Source organism: Podarcis liolepis, assembly GCF_965112155.1.
Source record: "Podarcis liolepis genome assembly, chromosome: 2".
In the NCBI taxonomy this organism is placed as follows: domain Eukaryota; kingdom Metazoa; phylum Chordata; class Lepidosauria; order Squamata; family Lacertidae; genus Podarcis; species Podarcis liolepis.
The window spans coordinates 44,373,295-44,394,376 of NC_139555.1; the positions used below are offsets into that span (position 1 = coordinate 44,373,295).

The window sequence follows — 21,082 nt, forward strand, 5'->3', positions numbered from 1 at the left end:
AAATATGTTTATATCCTGTACTTACTATGAAGAGTTCAAGGAGTGTACATAGTTTGCCTTTCCCCCATTTTATCCTTGTAGCCTGTTAAACTGAAAGAAAGTGATTGGCCCATGGTCATCCAATGAGCTTCATGATCAAATGGGGATTTGAATGTTCATCTTCCAAGCCCCAGGTCCAGCACTCTCAACCACTATATCACATTGGAGTCCACATGCATGTGATAGGAGAGGGAGAACTATTAGCAGTGTAGTTAGTCTAGTTTGTGCCTTTTAGAATTTCCTATGTTAAAACTTAAATACATAAAAATCATTAGTGAATATTCACAAAGCAGTGATGAGTCACTATTGATTTTACATACATTAATTTTTAACAAAAATTTTAATGTCTCTTGCATTTTATATCCTCCTAACTCCACTACCAATGTCTGTGCATAAAATTAAAAACATAACACTTCTTGCATATGATCATGTACTTTAGTCCACAAATGCACATACCACTAATGTATTTGTTAAGTCTTCAAGGTGCCACATATTTACTGTTTTTGCTGCAACAGAGTAGCATGATTACCTCTGAAAGGTACTTACACAGCCATAGGTTATACAGGCAACTCCCCATTTGCACAGGGGTTGCGTTCTTGGCATTTGCACTCTTCAGAGAAGTGCGCATAAGCCCACCCTGTCCCCATTCCACCCTCTACTGGGTCCAAAACAACCCATCTGCTGGCCGTCACTTTTCAATTGACTACACGCAAACAGGTCCACTACCTGTATAAGTAAAAATACCTTTTATCATAAAAAAGAAATAGGAAACAAGACAAAGCTAGCGAATCAATATCCACAACAGAATTTTATTTTAAAAAGCTAGTAGTAAGAATGATTATCAGTGCTCTAAGCCAGGTTGTGGTCAAAAGCAATAAAGGAGTCTGATCTAGTGTAGAACAAGGAAGCAAACTGCCACCACTTTATAACAGGTGTGTAACCAGATACCAGTGAAGTATTTAACCCTTCCAAGTTGCTTCAGGCTTTAAACAGTAAAGTCTCATATATGACCACCCCGAGCCCCTTTCAGACACTACCTCAAACGGAATATAGCAGGTGGTGATGTCTTCCAGCCCTTTCCCAAATCTCTACCTATTCAGGTCTGAAATAGTGTTTGACATGCATACGGTCATATGTATGAAAGTTTCTGCCACATGATTAGGTTTCCTAATCACACTGAAGAGCCTACACACATATAGATGTACACACCCCATCTAGATCTTCTGCTGAATAAAGGTCTGAACAGGACTCCAGTCAGCTGAGATTCCAGCAAGTGTACATAACTAATTAAACAAGAGTGTTAGGTTGTACCCAACAGAATCATTGTATTAGCAGAATGACTTCTGCTCACACCATGGAACTTCCACTCCCTTTCCTGCCTCTACCACCCTCCCAAAATCTGCTTTGAGATTTCCCCCAAACATCCAAAGCAGATTTGGGGGTTGCAGACAGGATTCAATCCAGTATTTCCTCCACTTCCCATGTCCTACACAACCATCAGAGTGTTCTGATTGGTAGAAAGCAGTGACCTTTTCCACAGAGAGGGCATTTATATATGAAACATTTGGCCTAAAGGCTGTTCAATAACATAACACACACCCTTTAGGCCTCTCCTAGATGAGAATATAAAACTTCAGCTGGTTTTCCTTCAGCTTAAAAATCTTCTGCAAGTATGTTTTGCATTGAGCAGAAGTTGGGTATTTCATATCTGTTCTCTGACACAAAGCGCCTGTTCCATGAAAAGGAAATGGCACAAATGGAGTAAGATTCAAACATAAGCCCAACTGCACCCTCAACACAAAAATTTGGGGCTATAAATTATCCTAGAAAAGGTCTTGTTTGTATTCTCATTTCTTGACATTCCAACTGCTAAGAATGTACCCGAGGCCTTTCTATGAAGTTGTCATCCCCAGTTACTCTCAGTGACAGAACTCACATCACTGCAGAAACTATCTGAGTTTCAGCTTTAATACACTACTTCACTGAAAGTATAAGGAGTCTAAATGGAGAATAAAAAAAGAGAAACATAGGCTCCCATGCACACAGCAAACAACTGCTAGACAAACAGCCTTTCTCAAAGAACTCTGGCCACAAAGCCCAGGACTGGAACAGAGGGGCTAGTCAAAGGCTAGAATCATGATATCTGGAAATTCCATTTGACCCAGAGCACGTTTGTTGTAATTTTAGCCAATTTTTCTCCTAATATTGGGTTTAAGTGCAGACCAAGTTTCTACCTTCTTAGCTAAGAGATAGGCACAACATAATCCGCAGTGCTAAATTGGAGCATGCATAGCAGAAGGCAAGGAATGAGCTTAAGCAGCAGCAACTGGAATTCAGAATAAAACCACATAGCGCACTGTATTGTACAGTGAAATGGAGAGGAAAAAACAGAAGCAGAAATGCACCCACAGAATTGTCAGATACTAAGCATACCAAGGAACTCAGCACTGGTCACCTTTTCTGGAATTACTGCTGTCTGCAATGCGGATTTGGAAATTGTGACCACGTGTTAAGTTCATCTTCAACAGAAACAGATAATGCATTTGGCAAAACGGATCCATTTAGCTCATCCCATTGTGGAAACTTGAGGAGTACTGGAAGTGTTAAGCAAAGGTTTAATGCTAAAGATTTTGTGGGCATGGTATGTTGCCTGGTGATTCAGGGAAAGACATATCAGACCAATTCCACTATTTTGGGGATTACAAATTAAAAAATCCTGCAACTAAGTCAAAGTTCTTAGTTCTCAGAAGAAAGAAGATAACAATAAATGAACCAATGAAGGAGGCTCTAAATTCCCAGATATAAAAGCATGGCAAGTCACCTGCTGCCATGGCAGCATTCAGTCTGTGGGGCAGAGCTACTCTCCTTTGACGTTTTAAATAATTATGTACATCAGAGAAAGTCCAAGCTGGAGATGAGAGTTATTTCACCAAAGGTCGGGTTTTATCATCATCACTGCACTGGTGGGCTTTGTATTTTTTCACTTCAGCCATATATTTGGCCCACGCATCACCTTTACTTGTCAAAACCTACAAACAAAACAGGAGAGGCAAAATGAAATGTTACATATCTCATTTTATTCAGAAGCATACCATATACAGAAAACATTAACTCTCAAAAAACAATGGCATAAACCTAACCATCTAACTAGGAGTCTGTGGGTTGTATTGTACTAGGGAGCCCCAGGTTCAAATTCTTGCTCAGCTATAAACCTCACAGTATGACACTGGGGTAGTAAACATCTCTTTAGTCTAACCTACCACATAATATTGTGAAGACAAAGGGAGGATAACCCCGGGTACTTGATCTGCCATTATCTCATTGGAATTAAAAGCACTGAGTCATAGTGCTGCTGTAACAGACGTTCCCATCTTCTCCTTTCTAGTCCTCACAAGGACCCTCTGCAGCAGATTTTGAAGGTGCATGCGAGAAGGATGGGAGTCCTATTATGCAAGAGGAACTCTGTACATGCAGCATTTGAAACAACCCTGTTTACAAAAATGAAATAGACAGGGAAGCGTAACACTTAACCAGGAAATATCAGTTCTTCAGTTCACTTGACAAGCACCTTTCCTACTAAGGAAGAACACAAGCTTCCAGCTTCATTGCTATTATCACAACTGAAGCAGGAACAAGAAATAAAGTACTCTTCTGCTGCTCCTGTAGACCTATATAGCAGTTTTTCATTGAAGGGCTGCCACTGCCGTTATTGCAGAGTTCATATTCTTTCTGTGGGTTGTCTCTTTCTCTCTCCCTCCCCATACATACACAAATTAAAGCAACCTGCCCCTGAGATTCTAGAAGAGGCCAAAAATCATTCTTCTACAAATTTTCTCACACTCCAAAGATGGCCATTTCCCTAAAGATGGAAGGTCAACATCAGTGCCAAACTTATATAGCATGAGGGAGAAGAGTATTAGCTTCAACTTCCATTCCTGCTGAAATGGAAGCAAAAGCATTGCTGCCCCATGGGCTGTCAAGCTGACATAAATGAGGTTCATGCTAACTTACCTCATCCTCTGTCTTTTGTTTCTTGGCTACCACTCCTGTCTTCAGGGCTAGCTTGCTGCCCCCTCTCCGCTTGCCCACCTGGGTGAAGGGACAGAAGACTGCAACCGTTATACGAGCCTGGGAGCTGCAAGGGGAATGTTGCCCACTATATAACGGTATAGGGAGTCCTTCAATTAGATCATCTTAGCTCGCCATCACACCTGTCAGTCAGTACAGAGCTGCCGAGCGTTACCTACACCGTTGTGCTAGGAGGGTAAAAGGGCACCTTAGCAGTGTTCACCAATACATCTGTACAGATTAGCCCAAACATTAAAAGACACATTTTATAAAAAAATGAAGTATTCTGAATGCTTTCCAGGCTCAATGTCCATTAGAAAATAGGATCAACACTGAACTTCCACTCACATTCCCCTAAAACATCACAACATACATGAAACTGTTTGATTTCCTAATAATTACAAGGGCAATCAAGTTGGCAGAGTCAGTCTTATTCCTGTCTAGGGAGGGGCTGTGTGCTACTGTCATTCTATAAATCTGTATAATCTCCATAAAACAAAAAATGGATTTCTAAGAGCAGCTCGAGGCTTAAGATATGAAATGTCAGCTTTCATTTTGAAAAAAACAAGCTTGAAAACAGATGGGGTCCTTCTGCTAAAAACTAAGGAACGAGAGCAGGGTTTCAATGTCCACTATCAGCACCCTGCTCACATCATGAAATTCCTGTAGTAAATGCCCCTTATGCTCTTCCTATTCATAGCGCCAGTAATGCCATATGACCAAATGTATGCTCCATCTCCAAGAATACTCTATCTAGTGACTCCAGGTTTCATAAGACTGAAAGGGAAAAAATACTAATTTTGTTACTCTTAGGCTGCAATTCCATACACAATAACCTGGTATTAATTCCCACTGAACTCAACAGCTTATTTTTTAGTAAACACAGAGCACCTTATTGTTATTCTATTCTGAGCAGCCTCCCCTTTTCTATAACAGGCTATGTTATTAATGCTAAACCAATAGAGAATACAATTACATTTGCATTCTTCTCTATCCAGCTGCGAACCAAATAGCAGCTTACTTCAGAATTATCACACCAATACGGATGTTTAACGGATTTCATTCTGTTGTAAGCATGATACTATCTATGCAGAAAAACTTCCATATGCTAGACAAAAGCCCCATTTACTTGCAACAGCTGTTTAAAGCAGGGGAAACTCCTGGTTTGCTTTAAGAAAAAGGGCCTAGTTTATCTTAATACACCTCAGTTCCTTTGTTTTCATATAATGCCTGTATCAGTCTCTATCAGATGGTTCTCCAAAACACAACTAAATCAAAGCATTATGTTGTGGTATTTTACTTGCAGTTCACAGGATGGCCTTCTAGATCTACTACTTCCAATTTGAATCTCTATTACACACATCAGGATTGACACTTTTAGTTTCTCAGAAGGAGGCAGAAAAGAGAATGTTTATCCAATTATTTATTTTGCACCTTGCACTTTTACCTGTCCCAAGTTAAGATTCAGTAGGGTTTTTTTTTAAAAAAAGTCATAATTTTGTTGGATTATTTTGGCTGTGGCTACTGAATGGCTTTGATTTTTAGAAATGCACAGCAGCAGGTAGTTCTGTCATGGGGCAGGATTATTAAGAACCCCAAAATGCAAGCTTGGAACTTGAAGTTCACCCACTTGGAAATAAGGCACACTGAAATTAATGAGTTTTTGAGCAAATATGTTTATGGTCAGAGAATAAAAAGGATTCTGATGTTTACTTTATAGACTGAGATTAGGACTAGTTAAGTAAAAATAGCCTCCCAACATTTATTGTGGACAGCACTTACAGAAGTATTCTAGAACTGGCTACTTTCAAGTCCACAATCAATATGAACAAACCCAGTAAAACATTAACTTGCACAGCAATGACATATGTCCACTATAGTATGCAACCACTGTCAACAGACATTTTAAAAAATTGCTTGCTGCATACACCTATGCTATATATTACCGGGGCGAGGGGGATCAGCACTAAATATCCATGTCCATCGGACTTAAATTTATAACGTGAATTAAAGTGAGCTTTGAAAACCTTTGTCGAGAGCTCGGAGGAAGAAGAGAATTTAACAGTGCTCCTAGTAATATTATTCCGCTACCGTAACAAAAATACTGGGGGGAGGAGAAGAGATAACATTTTACAGGGGTGAGGAAGTGCTTCACCCGTTGAACTTCTGCCTGCCAAGCACCTATTAAGGGCACACGCGACCATGTCAGGAAAGGAGATGAAAACTGGCAGGCAGAAGGCGCCAGCCAGCGCCTCGGTCCTTTGGGGTCTGGGGAGGGCGGAGGCAGAAAGCGAAGAGGAGTAAGCCAAGGGAAAGGGAAGGAGGGGGTGTCAGGGCCCGGATCCCTTACGAAGCTGAGGGCGCTCCCGCTCCGCTTCTTTTCCGGCGGCTCCTGTTCCCCGGGCGGCTCCGGCCGAGACTCGGTCTCTCTCTGCTTTTCGGCCCCCGCTTTCCCCGCTCCCGGTCCGCTCCTCCCTCCCGCGGCGGCGGCCTCTTCCATGCGCCGCTTGAAGAGCTCTAGGAAGGAGCCGTCGTTGGCGAACACGTTCACTCCGCCCGGCCCGGCCGCCTCGGAGCCTGGGCCCCTGCCTTGCGCCGCCGCCATCTTGCGCCGCCCTCCCTGCCTTGAGCGTACGCGCCCTGGAGCACGGTGGGGAGCGGTGACGAGGCCGGCGCCGCAAAGCACGACGGGAGAGGCGACGTTGCTAGGCTGCCCACGCACGTCAAAAAAAAAGGAGAAGTATCGCAGACCGACCCGGCGCGTCCGCCCTGCGGGATACTGACAGGCCTTATGAGCCAATCAAAAAAGATAACGAGCCGCAGCCTGGAGGAAATCGATGATGGAGTGAGCACTTTACCAATCAGAAACAGCGAGAGGCGGGCGTTTGGGGTGGGTGGGAGCTCCTTCAGAAAAGGGTTCAGGAGCCAATCAAGAAAGGAAGCTGCCGGCCAATAGGCTGAGATAAGACAAGTGTGGGCAAGACCATATCAGCCCCCTAGGAAGGGGTGCGATTACTGTGTTACTCAACCTTTTTGTGACGCACCGGTTTGAGCACCTTGTGTGATTGAAGGATCTGAAGAGCAGGCCGAGGTCGAGAAGGGTACTTGAGCGCCTTGCTTCCTGTTAAAGAGCGAAGGCGCTGAGCGGGGACAACCAATCTGAATCTCCCTACAAGATGGTGTAGCTCTGCATCTTGTCACGTGATTTTGGTTTCAAGATGGCGGCGGCGGCATCTGGGTTAGCGACTGAGGCGGATGAGTTCGAGGACGCACCAGATGTGGAGCCGCTGGAGCCGACACTGAGCAACATCATCGAGCAGCGGAGCCTGAAATGGATTTTCGTCGGAGGGAAGGGTGGCGTTGGCAAGACCACCTGCAGGTGAGTTGGTCGGGGAGATGTCGTTGGGAGGGATGGCAGACATTGCTGCCTCCGCCTTTCTCTCTCCTTGGCAGCTGCTGCTGTGCCTTTTCAGGAGCTGTGTGACAGGCAGAAACCCAGCAAGCGCAGCTTTCATATCGCTGAACCTCTGCTGGCAAAAGCTCTACCTGTTGAACGTCCGCATCTCATTAAGCTATGGAGAATAGTGTCTTATTAGGCAAGCGAATTGTATGCACCTTCATGCCACTGTACGTAAATATCATGGGATTTGGGGCACCCTGCTTCAGATGCGAGACTGGATGAGTAGAAGCATAGGGGTTGGGTGCCTTCCTTTTTCAGATTCATATTTTGACAGTCATTTATGCTTTCTTAATCTCAAGGCTAAGTATTTGAAGCTGCTTTTATGTGTGGTTGTCCTTGATGACTGAAAGCTTCATTTAGAGCAGAATGCATTTTCAGACAAATTCTGAAGAATGTAATTGTTCTGGTACTTGGACTGAATCCTCACTGCCTTCCAGGCATAGCTTTATCTTGTAAACCCCCAAATGGCTTGGATTAACTTAATTTGTAGCTTGCCTACTTCCTTGTGCAACTCTGCCAACAATACCTTCTTGATTATATTAGCCTTGCTGTTGTGGAATAACCTTGTACTGGTAGGTTTCCCATTGTGCAATGCCTTTTCTTCATAAAGATTTTTAAAATTGTAGATCAGAACTTAGAACACAAGTATTAGAGGCTATTAAATTTTGGCTGGTGCGTGTGTGTGTTGGATTTTGATGTCTAGGGTTAAACCTTTTAAAGTGTGGGCTTTCAATATATTTTAGATTTACTTTGTGGTGACTCATAATAAACTCATTAATATATTATTTGGCCTGGTTTCTTGTGGGGGGGAGGTAACCTGTCTTGAAAGAGAGGAGTATCACAAGTTAAATAGCTGAAGCTGTCATTCTCTGACACTTACTCAGGAGTGAGCTGTTTTGCTAAGCCAATGTGCATATGATTTGGCTGCTTCTGAGTAGCTACTTGTCTGTGACAAGTAAGCACCTCCATAGAGAAGCAAAGTTGGAAGTCTTTGGATCATAATCTCTTAGGGTGGACAAATCCAAACAGACCTACTAAGACTGTGATAGCTGAAGAGCTTATGTTCTATGTTTGTATGTATTTTCTTTTGTGATGTTAATAACTGCACATTGCTTTACTTCCTGAATCTAGCTGCAGCCTGGCTGTGCAGCTGTCCAAAGTGCGGGAGAGTGTCCTCATCATCTCCACCGATCCTGCTCATAACATATCAGATGCTTTCGACCAGAAATTTTCAAAAGTCCCCACCAAAGTAAAGGGATATGATAACCTTTTTGCCATGGTGAGTGTTCCTCTGAAGGGACTGGGTAGTATTGAGCAAAAAAATATGGTTCTTACTACATATAAGAAAAGATCAGGCAGGGGGTGAAAACATTCTTTTTTCTGATCTTGCTCTTTCACACTGAATAGATTATGATATGTAGCAATAAGGCAAGTAAACCAACTGAAGTTTTCCTCCAAAATGTCTGTGTCTTGGACTGTGTGGAGATGATGGTGTATTTTGTTTAACTGGTTTCCTTTCGTTGTATTTTAAGAGATGTGACTAATGTAGTGGTTTGTAACCTCAAGAATTTATCTGTAACTTAGACTTGCATTCTAAGTATTTTTTTCAATTCATTATATATCATTTCCCATTTTTTTAAACTTCTCTACATTCCCACCACATATGAAACATAGTACCTTCTTTTTCTTTACATTTCCAACATATATTTGACCCAGTTTTGTACATTTTTGCTATTTGTACTGGTGTGATAAACCATCTATACACCATTTTCATGTAATTTTCTTTCAAAAGAGAACAATCTGTAAATTTCAAATTCACTTTCCACAGTTTTTCCCAATCCTCAAATTGTATATTATGTCTTGGTGGTGAAAACATTTGAGTGGGATTCACCTAAGAAACCCCATCAGCAGAAGCTTTGCAAAAGGGCTTCTGTTTGTGCAACAGGGCTTTCCTTCTTCCCCTTGAAACTGGCTGAGGGAAGGGGTCAAACAAACCCCCCAAACAGAACACCAGGGAAGAGGAGGGGGATTGTTCATTCTGCGATGCTGATGTGCTTGCACAGATAGAAAATTTGTAATAATGTATTGAATGCCACCCATTATTATTTGTGTTGGAGGGCTGTAACAATTTTTAAAAAGATTTGCTTTCTTTAGCATCTGTTTCTGCTACTGAGCTTTCTTTCAGAGTAATCACACTTCCCATATGGGCATCATCTCCTCTGTTTTGATAAAGGCATACCATAAATTGTCCAATGTTGGACAATGTTGGACATAGTGCTGATTGTATGCCTTTTACTGGATTTACACTTTCTTTTTCCTCCATGTTATCCACAGTGACAAGCATAAAAATAGCTTCAAATTACAAAGAAATCAGTTATTTGTGGTGTTACTTTTAACTTTGAGTCGACATGATGAACATTAGCTTGAAAGCCTCTTTGACTAGACATTGAAAGAATTGTTCTACAAATCTGCGGTTTTAGCTCTGTTCTAAACATGCTTCTTTTAGAATGGCTGAATGACTTTGTTTTTGCTTTATGAAAAGTGGTGCTGATCCTTCTATTTGTTTCTCAGGAGATTGATCCCAGCCTAGGTGTGGCTGAACTTCCAGATGAGTTCTTTGAGGAGGATAACATGCTGAGTATGGGCAAGAAGATGATGCAAGAGGCTATGAGTGCCTTTCCTGGCATTGATGAGGCCATGAGCTACGCAGAAGTTATGCGGTAAGAACTGTGGCCTGGATCATCAAGCCTTCTAACCTTTTCTAGCCTGTGGGAGGCTTATTTATTTATTTATTTCATAAAATTTATACACCGCTTGATTGTGGGTTAAAAAACAAACAAACCTCAAAGCGGTTTTTGGGTTGAGAAGCAGAAGACCAGACTTCAAAGGTATTTTACTGTGTTCACCATTATGAAGTTTGGGTTAGCCAGAGGTATCCCAATCCTAATGGTTTAGCCATTAGGATAGTCCAGCATAGTAACTGAGTATGCTTTGCACAAGGCCAGAGTTGTTATATTATTTGTGGTTTGTATCCAACTAAGTAGGCTTCCTGTAATAATAATGGTAGTACTAATTAGGTGTGTGTGTGTGTGTGTGTGTGTGTGTGTGTCATATATATATATATATACACACACACACACACACAGCGTATATACACTGCCCGTCTGACTTTGGTTACCCCAGCCACTCTGGGCCGATTCCAACAAATATGAAAGCACAATAAAACATTAAATACTATCCTATACAGGGCCAGTGTTAGAAACTGAGATACGAAAAATAGGAGCTAAATGGCACCTTAAACATAGGTTATGGGCGCAACAATGGAATGTGTGATACCTTCGGGTATAGAGCGGTATAGAAATTAAATAAATAATAATAATGCACTTTTTAAATAACAGAAATACAAAGCTGAAAACGAATGAACTGCAGCTAAAGTATTGTGTTCATTTTTCACATAATCTAGTCCTTCCCCTGCCCACCCCCTAATATTCTTAAGAGGGTCTCTCTCCAGTCTTCAAAGAGTAGCTGGAAGTGGGGAGGCAGAAAAAGGTCCTCCTTTCCTTCTACTCTGTAGTTTTAATTTGAAATCTTAGGCGTAGTATTGTGCCCAGAGCTCAGAAACTGCTCACCCTAATGAAATTCCCTGTCGCAAAATGTGCCTAGAACAATGGGAATTTTGAACACTGTACGGGGCTGACTTCAGTTGTTGTTCAAATAAGTAGGCTCACCTAAGTTAGCCATGACCATTAATTTCAATGACTCTAATCATGAGTATGGCTAATGTTGGATTCAACCTTTTGTGATTTATGCATCATTTTTTGCACTGGACAAATTTGTCCACCAAAGTTCCATAACATCCGTTGCTGCACGATATGGATTCCACATACAAAGTTTTCGTTCACAGAGCAAAGAAAGCACTAGCATTAAGTGAACCTTAGAGTGTATATGTTTACTGGGGAAGGTCAGTATAAAGAAAGAGGTGACTATTTCTAACTGCTCCAGCTGATGGTTCTTTCTCTGGCCTGCACAGGTTGGTGAAAGGGATGAATTTCTCCGTGGTAGTGTTTGACACAGCACCCACTGGGCACACACTACGGTTGCTCAATTTCCCCACCATCGTGGAGCGGGGCCTAGGCCGCTTGATGCAGATAAAGAACCAGATCAGTCCCTTCATATCACAGGTAAAATGGGAGAGGAGCCAGAAAAATGAGGCGTTCCTGGAAAAAAGACCGTGCCAGACATCTTTTTAAAAATTTCCACCATGTGGCACTTTGCAAGCTTTTGCATGGACCCCAGTATTATTCTTGCAACACTCAGGAGCAACAGGAAATAATCGATTTGATTTGTTGGGTTGCTTACAGGACACAGTAGCACTTATTGCTCTTGGAGTATTGGGCTTTGTCACTCTGAGTTGAGCTGATAAGCAGGTTTTGCTTATCCCCTCCTCTGTTGCTTGCAGGACATGTAGGGGTGACTTGTTGTCCGTTAATAGAAATCTCTCATTGCAACTCCCTCTCTGTTGTTCACTAGATGTGCAACATGCTTGGCCTGGGAGACATGAATGCTGACCAGCTGGCCTCCAAGCTGGAGGAAACCCTCCCTGTCATCCGCTCAGTCAGTGAGCAGTTCAAGGATCCGGCAAGTATTCTGCAAAGATGAGGGGTTGGGGGGGTGATGCTTCACCCTTGGCAAAGGTGAATTTGGAATGTATAGTAAGATGAAACATGCTTACGTTTGTGACTGCTTCATTAGATTTAACATTAATTAATTAATTAAGTTAGCTATATTTATATACTTGTTTTTTATAATTTTGCAAAACTTTTTAAATTGTCTTCTCAAATGTAATATTCATTTCAATAGTTTCAGTCTTCCAGATTATATTAGTTCGTTAGAATGGTCAGGCTAAAGATGACTTCTCTCATAGCATAATATTCTATCAAGTAATGAAAAAGAACACTGAAATGTAGCTGGTTAATGTTTGGAAGTAGCCAGAGATCAATTTCTGCTTAGTTCATTCCATGAAACAGCAACAAGGTCAGGTCAGGTCAAAATCAATGTTGTTTAAATCTAGACAGGGGCCATGTTTGCATGTAATGATAAGCCAGACTTTCTTCCATTCTGTGCACATGGTAAACAGAATGAAGACTTTGCTTCCTTCTTACATCTGAACCAGGAATCATGGTTTGTTGCTCTCTAATAAGTCATGATCAGCAAGTCAGCAACAAACCATGTTCCCTGATAGGGTGACTTCAGTTTCTCTCGCACAGGCTGGGCATATTTGTGTTCCAGTCATGACAAGAAGGAAACAAACAAACAGAATTCACCCATTACTACAGAATCTCATCCTTTGTATTTATAGAATCATAGAATTGTAGAGCTGGAAGGGATCTCGAGTCATCCAGTCCAACGTCCTGCAATGCAGGAATTTCTGCTAAAGCATCCATGACAGATGACTGTCCAGCCTCTGTTTTAAAACCTCCAGTGAAAGAGAGTCCACCACCTTCCAATGGAAAGCTCTTCCTGATGTTTAGTCGGAATCTCCTTTCTTGTAACTTGAATCCATTGCTCCATCTTCCATGTGACAGCCCTTTACATATTTGAAGATGTAAATGATATTATGATATATGGCAGCATGTCTCCGGTGCTAAATTAATCTAGGGGCCTCTGTGTTGCCACCCACAACTATTCTGTGGGAGAGTTTGCTCCTTTGGCGATTTCCGGCTTTTTGGACTCTATGCCCTCTTTAATGTGCAGAGCATGACCACTTCCAGTATACCCTTTCCTGTCCTCCTTATAGAATTTGAATTCTAAGATAACCACATCTCACTGGTTGTCTCCATTCAACCAGGTTTCCATTATGCCAACAACACATATGCTCTCTCTTTACGATCGAGCACTCAAGCTCACAAATCTTGGCTCTTCCTACAAGGAGCTTATAATACAATTTTGACAGTAGGGGGAGTCCGTGCATGACTGCAAGCAAATGTAGTAAACTTAAGTTTTATTTGTAGAGCAGGGTTATCGCTTGGTAATCCTTATTTACTGTCATTGTCTATTTGGCGTGTAGTTTGCTTGCCTCCAAAGTTCAGATGTCACAATAACCTAGGTTCTGGCTTATTTTGCAGCAGGAGCAGGGAAGGTGTAGAGCAATAAACATGCATATTTTGATTAAACCATAGTTTGTTCTAATGTAATCTAATGTTTAATCTAACCCCATATTTGCTGGACCTACAAATCGCAAAATATAGGCGGGCGTTTACCCTTACCAGATTTGATGTATTGCCATCTGCCTTACTAAAGGGCAGATACGAGGGCACACCCTATGCTGAACGAGTTTGCCCATGTGGTCTGAAGGAGGTGGAAACGGCTTCACATGTGCTGTTACACTGCGACCTTTACGGGGATATCAGGTTACTGTTTATCTCCCCTATCGTTCAGAAATTTCCAGGTCGATCTGAATCTCAGCGGCTGAAAATCCTACTAGGAGACAAAAACCCAGAAGTAACACTGAAAGTGGCCAAGTTTTCTGCGGCCGCGATCAAGCGGAGGGCATTAGCTGTAAAAAAGTAAAAGATCTGACCCCTGGATAAGCCCCCCCCTTTTTTTAAGCCCATACATATACTGTAGTGCATATATGAGTATGTATATGTGTGTGTGTGTGTGTGTGTATATGTGTACTGTTTTTATGTAAAATTTACAACTTTTAATTGACACCATCATTCCCTTGTAAATTATTGCTGCCTTTTATGTTTTTTTCTTCTCTTCTGGTCTATGACCGTAATAAATTTATTCATTCATTCATTCTAATGTAATGTTCAAACCAGGCCAGGGCATCCAGATACTTTTCCTGATCTTTCCAACTGTAGCAGCAATCAATTTGAAAATAGAATCTTCCAGTTAGAGTGAAGTTGCTATGTGCCAAAAAGAATGAGACCTGAAATGGGGATTTTCTGACCCAACTTGGATTGGGGCTGGATCAGGAAGACCACCTGAGGGGGGAGGAGCATGTCACATACACAGTCCTCCATAGCACTGACAAGTCTACATTTTGCAAGTGTTTTCCATTCATGGCAGCTCCTCTGCTAATGTACAGTTACACTGACAGGAAACAGCTGGTACTGGCTAGAGTGATTTTTGGAATTGGTGGGGGTGAGGAGTTCAACTTTGGTATAGTCGTATCTTGGAGGTCGAATGCCTTGCAAGATGAACGTTTTGGCTCCCGAACTCTGCAAACCCAGAAGTGATTGTTTCAGTTTGCGAACGTTCTTTGGAACCCAAACATCCGTCACGGCTTCTGATTGGCTACAGGAGCTTCCTGCAGCTAATCAGAAGCTGTACCTTGATTCCAGAACATTTTGAAAGTCAAACATACTTCCAGAACAGATTCCGTTTGACTTCCAAGGTACGACTGTATTAGCATATTAGTTTATTCTTTATTAAGCCCACAGTCTGCTTCATTCAGATCCTTGGAGACCAACTAATATGTCTAAGCCAGTCAGTCACTCTGGTGGTTTTGTTTTTTTGCAGGGTTTGTGCTTTATTTTCTGGCTTTGGGTTGCTGAGTATTGGCTGTAGTTTCAGAGGGAAACCTAAAGAGATAGAAACATAAATCTTAAACAGTTGTTCAACTTGTGAATCTCAGCTAGTGGAAGCTATTGCATACTATTACTACACTGGTTCTTGTGCATTCTTATGTGACCAATGTGCTCCACGGCTGCTATAACAGCTGATATGGTAAAGGAGCAGGAATGAAGGGATTGCAGGCCTCCTGGCTCTCTTTTTGCCCCAAAGGCATAGAAGAACATTGTGTTTCTCTTGCAAAATGTTGCAAATCTCATTGTGTTGTAAAATGCTCTAGTTATACCCCTGTGAACATTACACTTTCTTACTAGACTCTTGCTCAGAGTAATTTTTTAAAAAAGTAAACTTTATAACATTTAACAAAGGAAGTGAAGTAAAAATCGGGACAAAATGAGAAGCAGGGGTCCCACCAGCTCACATTTTTTCTACCTTAGAGGAATAATAATAATAAAGCTTTGTCTCCCAACTGTTAGCTGAACAAACTTTCACCACTGGCCATATGGGCAAGTAGGGAGTTGTCGACAACAAATGAGTTATTTGATGCAGGAATGCTGCATTGGATCTTCATGTTTTGACTGAAGGATAGAATAGGCCAGCAGGCATCTCTAGTTATAGAAGTGTTCCTTAACTTTTAAAAACTTTATTTGCAAATCCAGGTGTGACTATAATTGTCAGGACTTTTGCCTGCCACCCACCCTGTTCCTAATTGCTTGGAATATATCTTGTAAAGATGGGCCAGGGTTTTGAAGGAAACGGGATGTGACATGACTTTAGGGAGCTATTTGTAGGGCACGGAGGTGGGCATGTCAGCCTTGTCCTTTGTATTGTTTGCATGTTAGAGTAGTTAAAGGCTGGGTGTTCTGCATTTAATTGTCCATTTTGCTGTTAATTATGCAAGTGTGGGTGTTCCTTGGGCAAAGCATTGCGACCATGTCTAGCAGCAATCGGTGGGCAGAGACAAATAATTTAACCCTGCAGCTAGCCACTTCGCTGGTCACCTCAAGTCAGCAATTGCCTTAAATAGCCAGGTGAATTTCCAGTCTTCTACTGGAGACTGGGGGCAGGATTCAGCTAATAAGTCGCACAAGTGGAAGCCCTAACAAATATTTGCCCTAATTCAACAGGGCTCCCCCCCCCTGCTTTGCAGCCCCAGAATTGCACATGGGGTGGAGAGAGAGGGGATTGTTCTGTCTGGCAGGCTGAAATGCTTGAGCTGGCAAAACATTTGCCATAGAGCTGTGTTGAATTCCTCCCTGTGTGCTATGGGTTGCTCCTGCCTTTAAGCTAAAACTCTTAAGGCTGGAAGAAGAGGCAGCCTCACAAACATATTCTATGTCAGACTTCTGTTTCAGTGTATCTGAAGAAGTGTGCATGCACACGAAAGCTCATACCAAGAACTAACTTAGTTGGTCTTTAAGGTGCTACTGGAAGGAATTTTTTTATTTTGACTATGGCAGACCAACACGGCTACCTATCTGTAACTGAAACATATTCTAGTCACTCTTCGTTCCTTTCTGTCCTTCTAGCAGGTGGAGGAACTGAAAGAATATGGGGGCTAGCAGCCTCTTTGGGTGCTTTCCCCCTTTCTCTGGCTCCTGGTGGAACTGCACTGGCTCCCAGTGGAGTGCAGAATCAGGTTTAAGGTGCTGGTTTTAACCCTTAAAGCCCTATACAGCCTAGGACCCTCGTACCTACGGGACCATCTCTCCTGGTATGTCCCACAGAGGACCTTACGATCTGTAAATAGCAACACCCTGAAGATTCCGTCCCCAGGGAGATTAGACTGGTCTCTACCAGAGCCAGGGCCTTTTTGGCTGTGGCCCCGGCCTGGTGGGACGCTCTCACAAGAGACCAGGTTCCTGCGAGATTTGACATCCTTCCACAGGGCCTGCAAGATGGAGCTGTTCCACCAGGCCTTTGGTCAGAGTTCAGTCTGACTCATTTTCTCCTTGTATAAGAACAAGCACGAAGGAGGTTTCCCAGCCCACTCACAGGTCCTTATAATATCAGTGGAAACAGTTGGTCCTGGCGAGTATTAACCACTTTCAATTTTAACCTGAGGATTGTCATTTGTCCAGTTTTAATTTTAATTTATTTGAATTAATTTTGGGATGCATTTTAATCAATTGATTGTTTTTATGCATATTGTATTATTTATATGATGTTAGCCGCTCTGAGCCCGGCTCCGGCTGGGGAGGGCAGGGTACAAATAAAAATTTATTATTATTATTATTATTACTATTATTTATTATTATTTTTTATTATATGAGCTAAGAAACAAGGCAGGGTGCATAAGTGCTGTGTCTCCTTTTTCTGTCCCTATCCTAGATGAGCAAGGAAGTTACCAGCTGCCCAAGTGCCCTACAGTAGACACTGCAGCCATTCTTCTCAACCATGCTGGTGAAAGGATAGTTCCAGATTCTGTAGACATGATCTGTGTGCCTTCTGAACTTAACTGGAAAAGATGGGATTGCAATGGCTGATCCCCTTTACCCAGAGATAGATGTGACATATGGTGTGGACTATGTGAACAGGTGTTCAGGTGGCAGCTAACCTGAGGACAAGTGGCCATATTGCTTCCTGAGGGGCAACAGCTTTTGTTGCTTCGCCCTCTGGCCTTATTCCTCTAAAAAAATATCATGGTGGTGGAAGGAATGTAGAAGCTGAGAATTTAAGGTGGAAACAGGGACTGTGGGGGAGACAGCAGCACACAGGTAACTCCCAGGGATGGGAGACCAGCTCCTACAATTTTATTTGCATTTTTTAACTAATGGCACTTTATCCCCTCCCCAGGAACAAACAACATTCATCTGTGTTTGTATTGCCGAGTTCCTGTCCCTGTATGAAACAGAGCGGCTCATCCAGGAGTTGGCCAAGTGCAAGATCGACACCCACAATATCATAGTCAATCAGTTAGTCTTCCCTGACCCAGAGAAGCCCTGCAAGATGTGTGAGGCCCGGCACAAAATCCAGTCCAAATACCTTGACCAGGTATGGCTAGAGACTGTTCAGATTTTTCAGTGTCCGTTGTGGAGAAGTGGCAGCAGTCAGGCACCAATCTAAGCCTATGGATCTGCTTTATATTGATTTAGCCCCCTGGTCCATCTTGTCTGGTCCTAATATTGTCTACATGGACTGTTAAGGTCTCTGGGAGGGGTCTTTTCTCATGACCTGCTACCTGATCCTTTTAATTGAAGGTGCTGGAGATTGAACCTGAGAGATACGGCATATATGAAGCATATGCTCTGCCACTGAGCTACGGCCCTGCCCCATGTACTCTGAGTTGCATACCTAACTTTATAACCCCCAGCCCTTTGGTCAATAATTATTTTAAACTTCTGAATGGTTGAAGGTTGCTATTCTACTTTTACCTTCAGCTTCAGAATTCCTGTCTCCCAGCATTCCCCTTACCATTGCCACGGCAAGTGTTTAGCTTTTCTAGAGGGGTGCAAATATCCAGGTGAACAGTAGCCACTGGCAGTTTAAGAAATGGGTCCGGCAACTGGGTTGCTGAAGAAGGCAGGAAGCGGGTCTCCTCCATATGTGCTGCTCTTTGTGGAATCTGGCCTTCAGGTGGAAATGTGGAATTTTTCTCTTCTATAACTTTTATCTCTGTTCAGTCCAACCTCACTATTATTATTCTTTGAAAGGGAATGTTTTAATAGTAGTTTTGAGTAGTTTTTGTAAGGGGAAAATATGCAGACCTTCCCCAATGCCTCCACAGACAGGCTTCACTTTTCTCTGCCATTTTGTTGCTTCTGCTTCTTCTGTATTCCATTTTGCTTTTTCTACACTCTCCTTTTCTTTCCCTTTGAATGATCTTTGCAGCCTTTGTATCCATCCACCTCTTTCTAATCATGGTATCCTTTTTCTGTGACTTCCACCCTTGCCATCTCTTCATTCATTACTCAGCCTGAAAAGCTGTGGGGATGTTTTACACATTTTTCTTGGGCCAAAACCTCCATTTCCCACTCCAGTTGTCCCATTGCCTCTTCAGTACTCTGTACTCTGACTTTCTTTCTGCCACTTGTGCCTTTTCCATGTGTCCTTCCTTTCTTCACTCAGTAAACCAAGGGATGGTTAATTTGTACCAGGTCTTCCAAGGGCCCAGCTGTAAAGCTGTTCAAAATTAGTTTAAGATTGCCATTAGACTGCAAGAGGATTACTTTTCATACTGCTGTTGCGAAGAGGGTCCTCCAAAGTCAACAGAGCACACTTTCCAACCAAGCAGGGAACTGCTGCTGAGATTCTTCCATCTTGATTCCCAATGAGAAGTTTGTAATTGTTAGATGCTCCTTTTGATTTGTCTTTCTTTTCCTCCTCCAGATGGAAGACCTCTATGAAGACTTTCACATTGTAAAGCTGCCACTCTTGCCCCATGAAGTGCGAGGGGCTGATAAAGTCAACACCTTTTCAAGTCTGCTACTGGAGCCCTACAAGCCACCCAGTGCAAAATGAAACCCCTATGGACTGGCTCCCACTGATATCCCCTCTGTATCATTCCGTGCTTGCCCTTTCCCACTCCTTATCTGCTGGAACTCCTCCCCTTCCAGCAGCCTCTCTTCTATAGAAATTGTGTGGTTGAGAGGCTTGTGGTGGGGTTGGAAGAGGCAAAATTTGTTTCTGCCCTAATCCTGTTACTTAACATCTTCCAACATCCCAAAGTGATCTACACCTTACGTCCCTTCTCCTCACTTAACCAGCTAGCTAATTTAAACTTGAGTCACTTTTTGTTTCTCTTCCACACTGACTTCTCCTTGGATCATGTCTCCAGCCATTCTGGCTGGAGTCCTAAGTCAGGTGCTATGATGACACAGAGACTGACATTCTTGCAGCAACAAGGCCATCCGTGCTAATGGGAAGTATGTAAATAAACTGTAAGGGAAAGTAGTTTGCTGTTTTTCGTCTATCAGGCTGCCACTTTAATTTATGCTGGGGAATTTTCAGCAGGGGACAGTTTCAAGTTCTGCAAGGGAGACTCAGAAGCATCTTGAAAATCTGCTTAAGGTTGTGAAATGGGTCCAGGATGAAGATACTGTCTCACAAACAGGGATTGGAATAGAGATGTGGCGGTTGAAAAATATGCCCCTCTATGCTTTCTGAGCATATATATACATTCTAGTCCCCTGGAGTGTCAGTACTATCATAGCATATATGGTCCAAAGTGTGTGTATGTGTGTATATAGAGCAGTCTATGGCAGAGACAAAATTCTCCTAAGGGAAGGGCTGTGACTCAATAGTAGAGCATCATTTTTGCATGGAGAAAGTACTAGGTTCGTTCCCCAGTATCCCCAGGTTGGGTTGGAAGATCTCTCTGAAATCCTAGAGAGCCACTGTCGGTCAGTGTAGACAGTCCTGAGCTAGATGGGCCGAATAGTCTGATTCAGTATAAGGCAGCTTCCTGTGTTCCCAACTGCTGCTCATTGAACTGTTGTTGGGTTTTCTTTTTTCAAAAGTACAAGCGTACCTTGGAAGTTGAACAGAATCCGTTCCGGAAGTCTGTTTGACTTCCAAAATATTCAGAAACCAAAGCGCGGCTTCTGATTGGCTGCAGGAGCTTCCTGCAGCCAATCAGAAGCTCTGTTGGATGTTCAGCTTCCAAAAATAGTTCGCAAACCAGAACACTCACTTCCAGGGAGCCAAAACGTTGTGAGAACTAAGCTGTTTGAAAACCAAGGTAAAACTGTATCCCATTGTATGATCAAATGGATGGGAGCAAGCTTGACTGCCTGTTCTCATTTTAGAGGAAACTGGAAAATAAACTTGACTTTAAAATGCAATGGACCATTTAATGGGAGTATTATATGACTATGGGCAATGAGGTGGGCGAGCTAGCAAAGCATGGGCATGATCCACCATAACTACTTTGGTGCTTGGGGTGGCAGGCTCCCATTGCACCCTCGAAGCTTAGGCCTTCCTTAGCATGGCTGAACT

General features: G+C 42.6%; 2 protein-coding genes across 2 annotated transcripts; one reads left to right on the forward strand and one right to left on the reverse strand.

Annotated features, from left to right (window-relative positions):
- Positions 1 to 828: 828 nt before the first annotated feature.
- On the reverse strand, positions 829 to 6,732 carry TRIR (telomerase RNA component interacting RNase). The gene is made up of 3 exons (XM_083483101.1): positions 6,458 to 6,732; positions 4,051 to 4,128; positions 829 to 3,068 (listed from the first exon to the last, which is right to left on the reverse strand). The coding sequence occupies exons 1-3, from the start codon at positions 6,710 to 6,712 to the stop codon at positions 2,961 to 2,963; spliced, it is 441 nt and encodes a 146-aa protein (XP_083339227.1). The 5' UTR covers positions 6,713 to 6,732; the 3' UTR covers positions 829 to 2,960.
- A 397-nt stretch (positions 6,733 to 7,129) lies between these two features.
- GET3 (guided entry of tail-anchored proteins factor 3, ATPase) lies at positions 7,130 to 20,928 on the forward strand. Its single transcript, XM_083482788.1, has 7 exons — positions 7,130 to 7,486; positions 8,699 to 8,846; positions 10,139 to 10,287; positions 11,598 to 11,748; positions 12,098 to 12,205; positions 17,942 to 18,139; positions 19,475 to 20,928. Exons 1-7 carry the CDS (start codon positions 7,326 to 7,328, stop codon positions 19,604 to 19,606), a joined length of 1,047 nt encoding a protein of 348 aa, XP_083338914.1. The 5' UTR covers positions 7,130 to 7,325; the 3' UTR covers positions 19,607 to 20,928.
- The last annotated feature ends 154 nt before the right edge of the window (positions 20,929 to 21,082 follow it).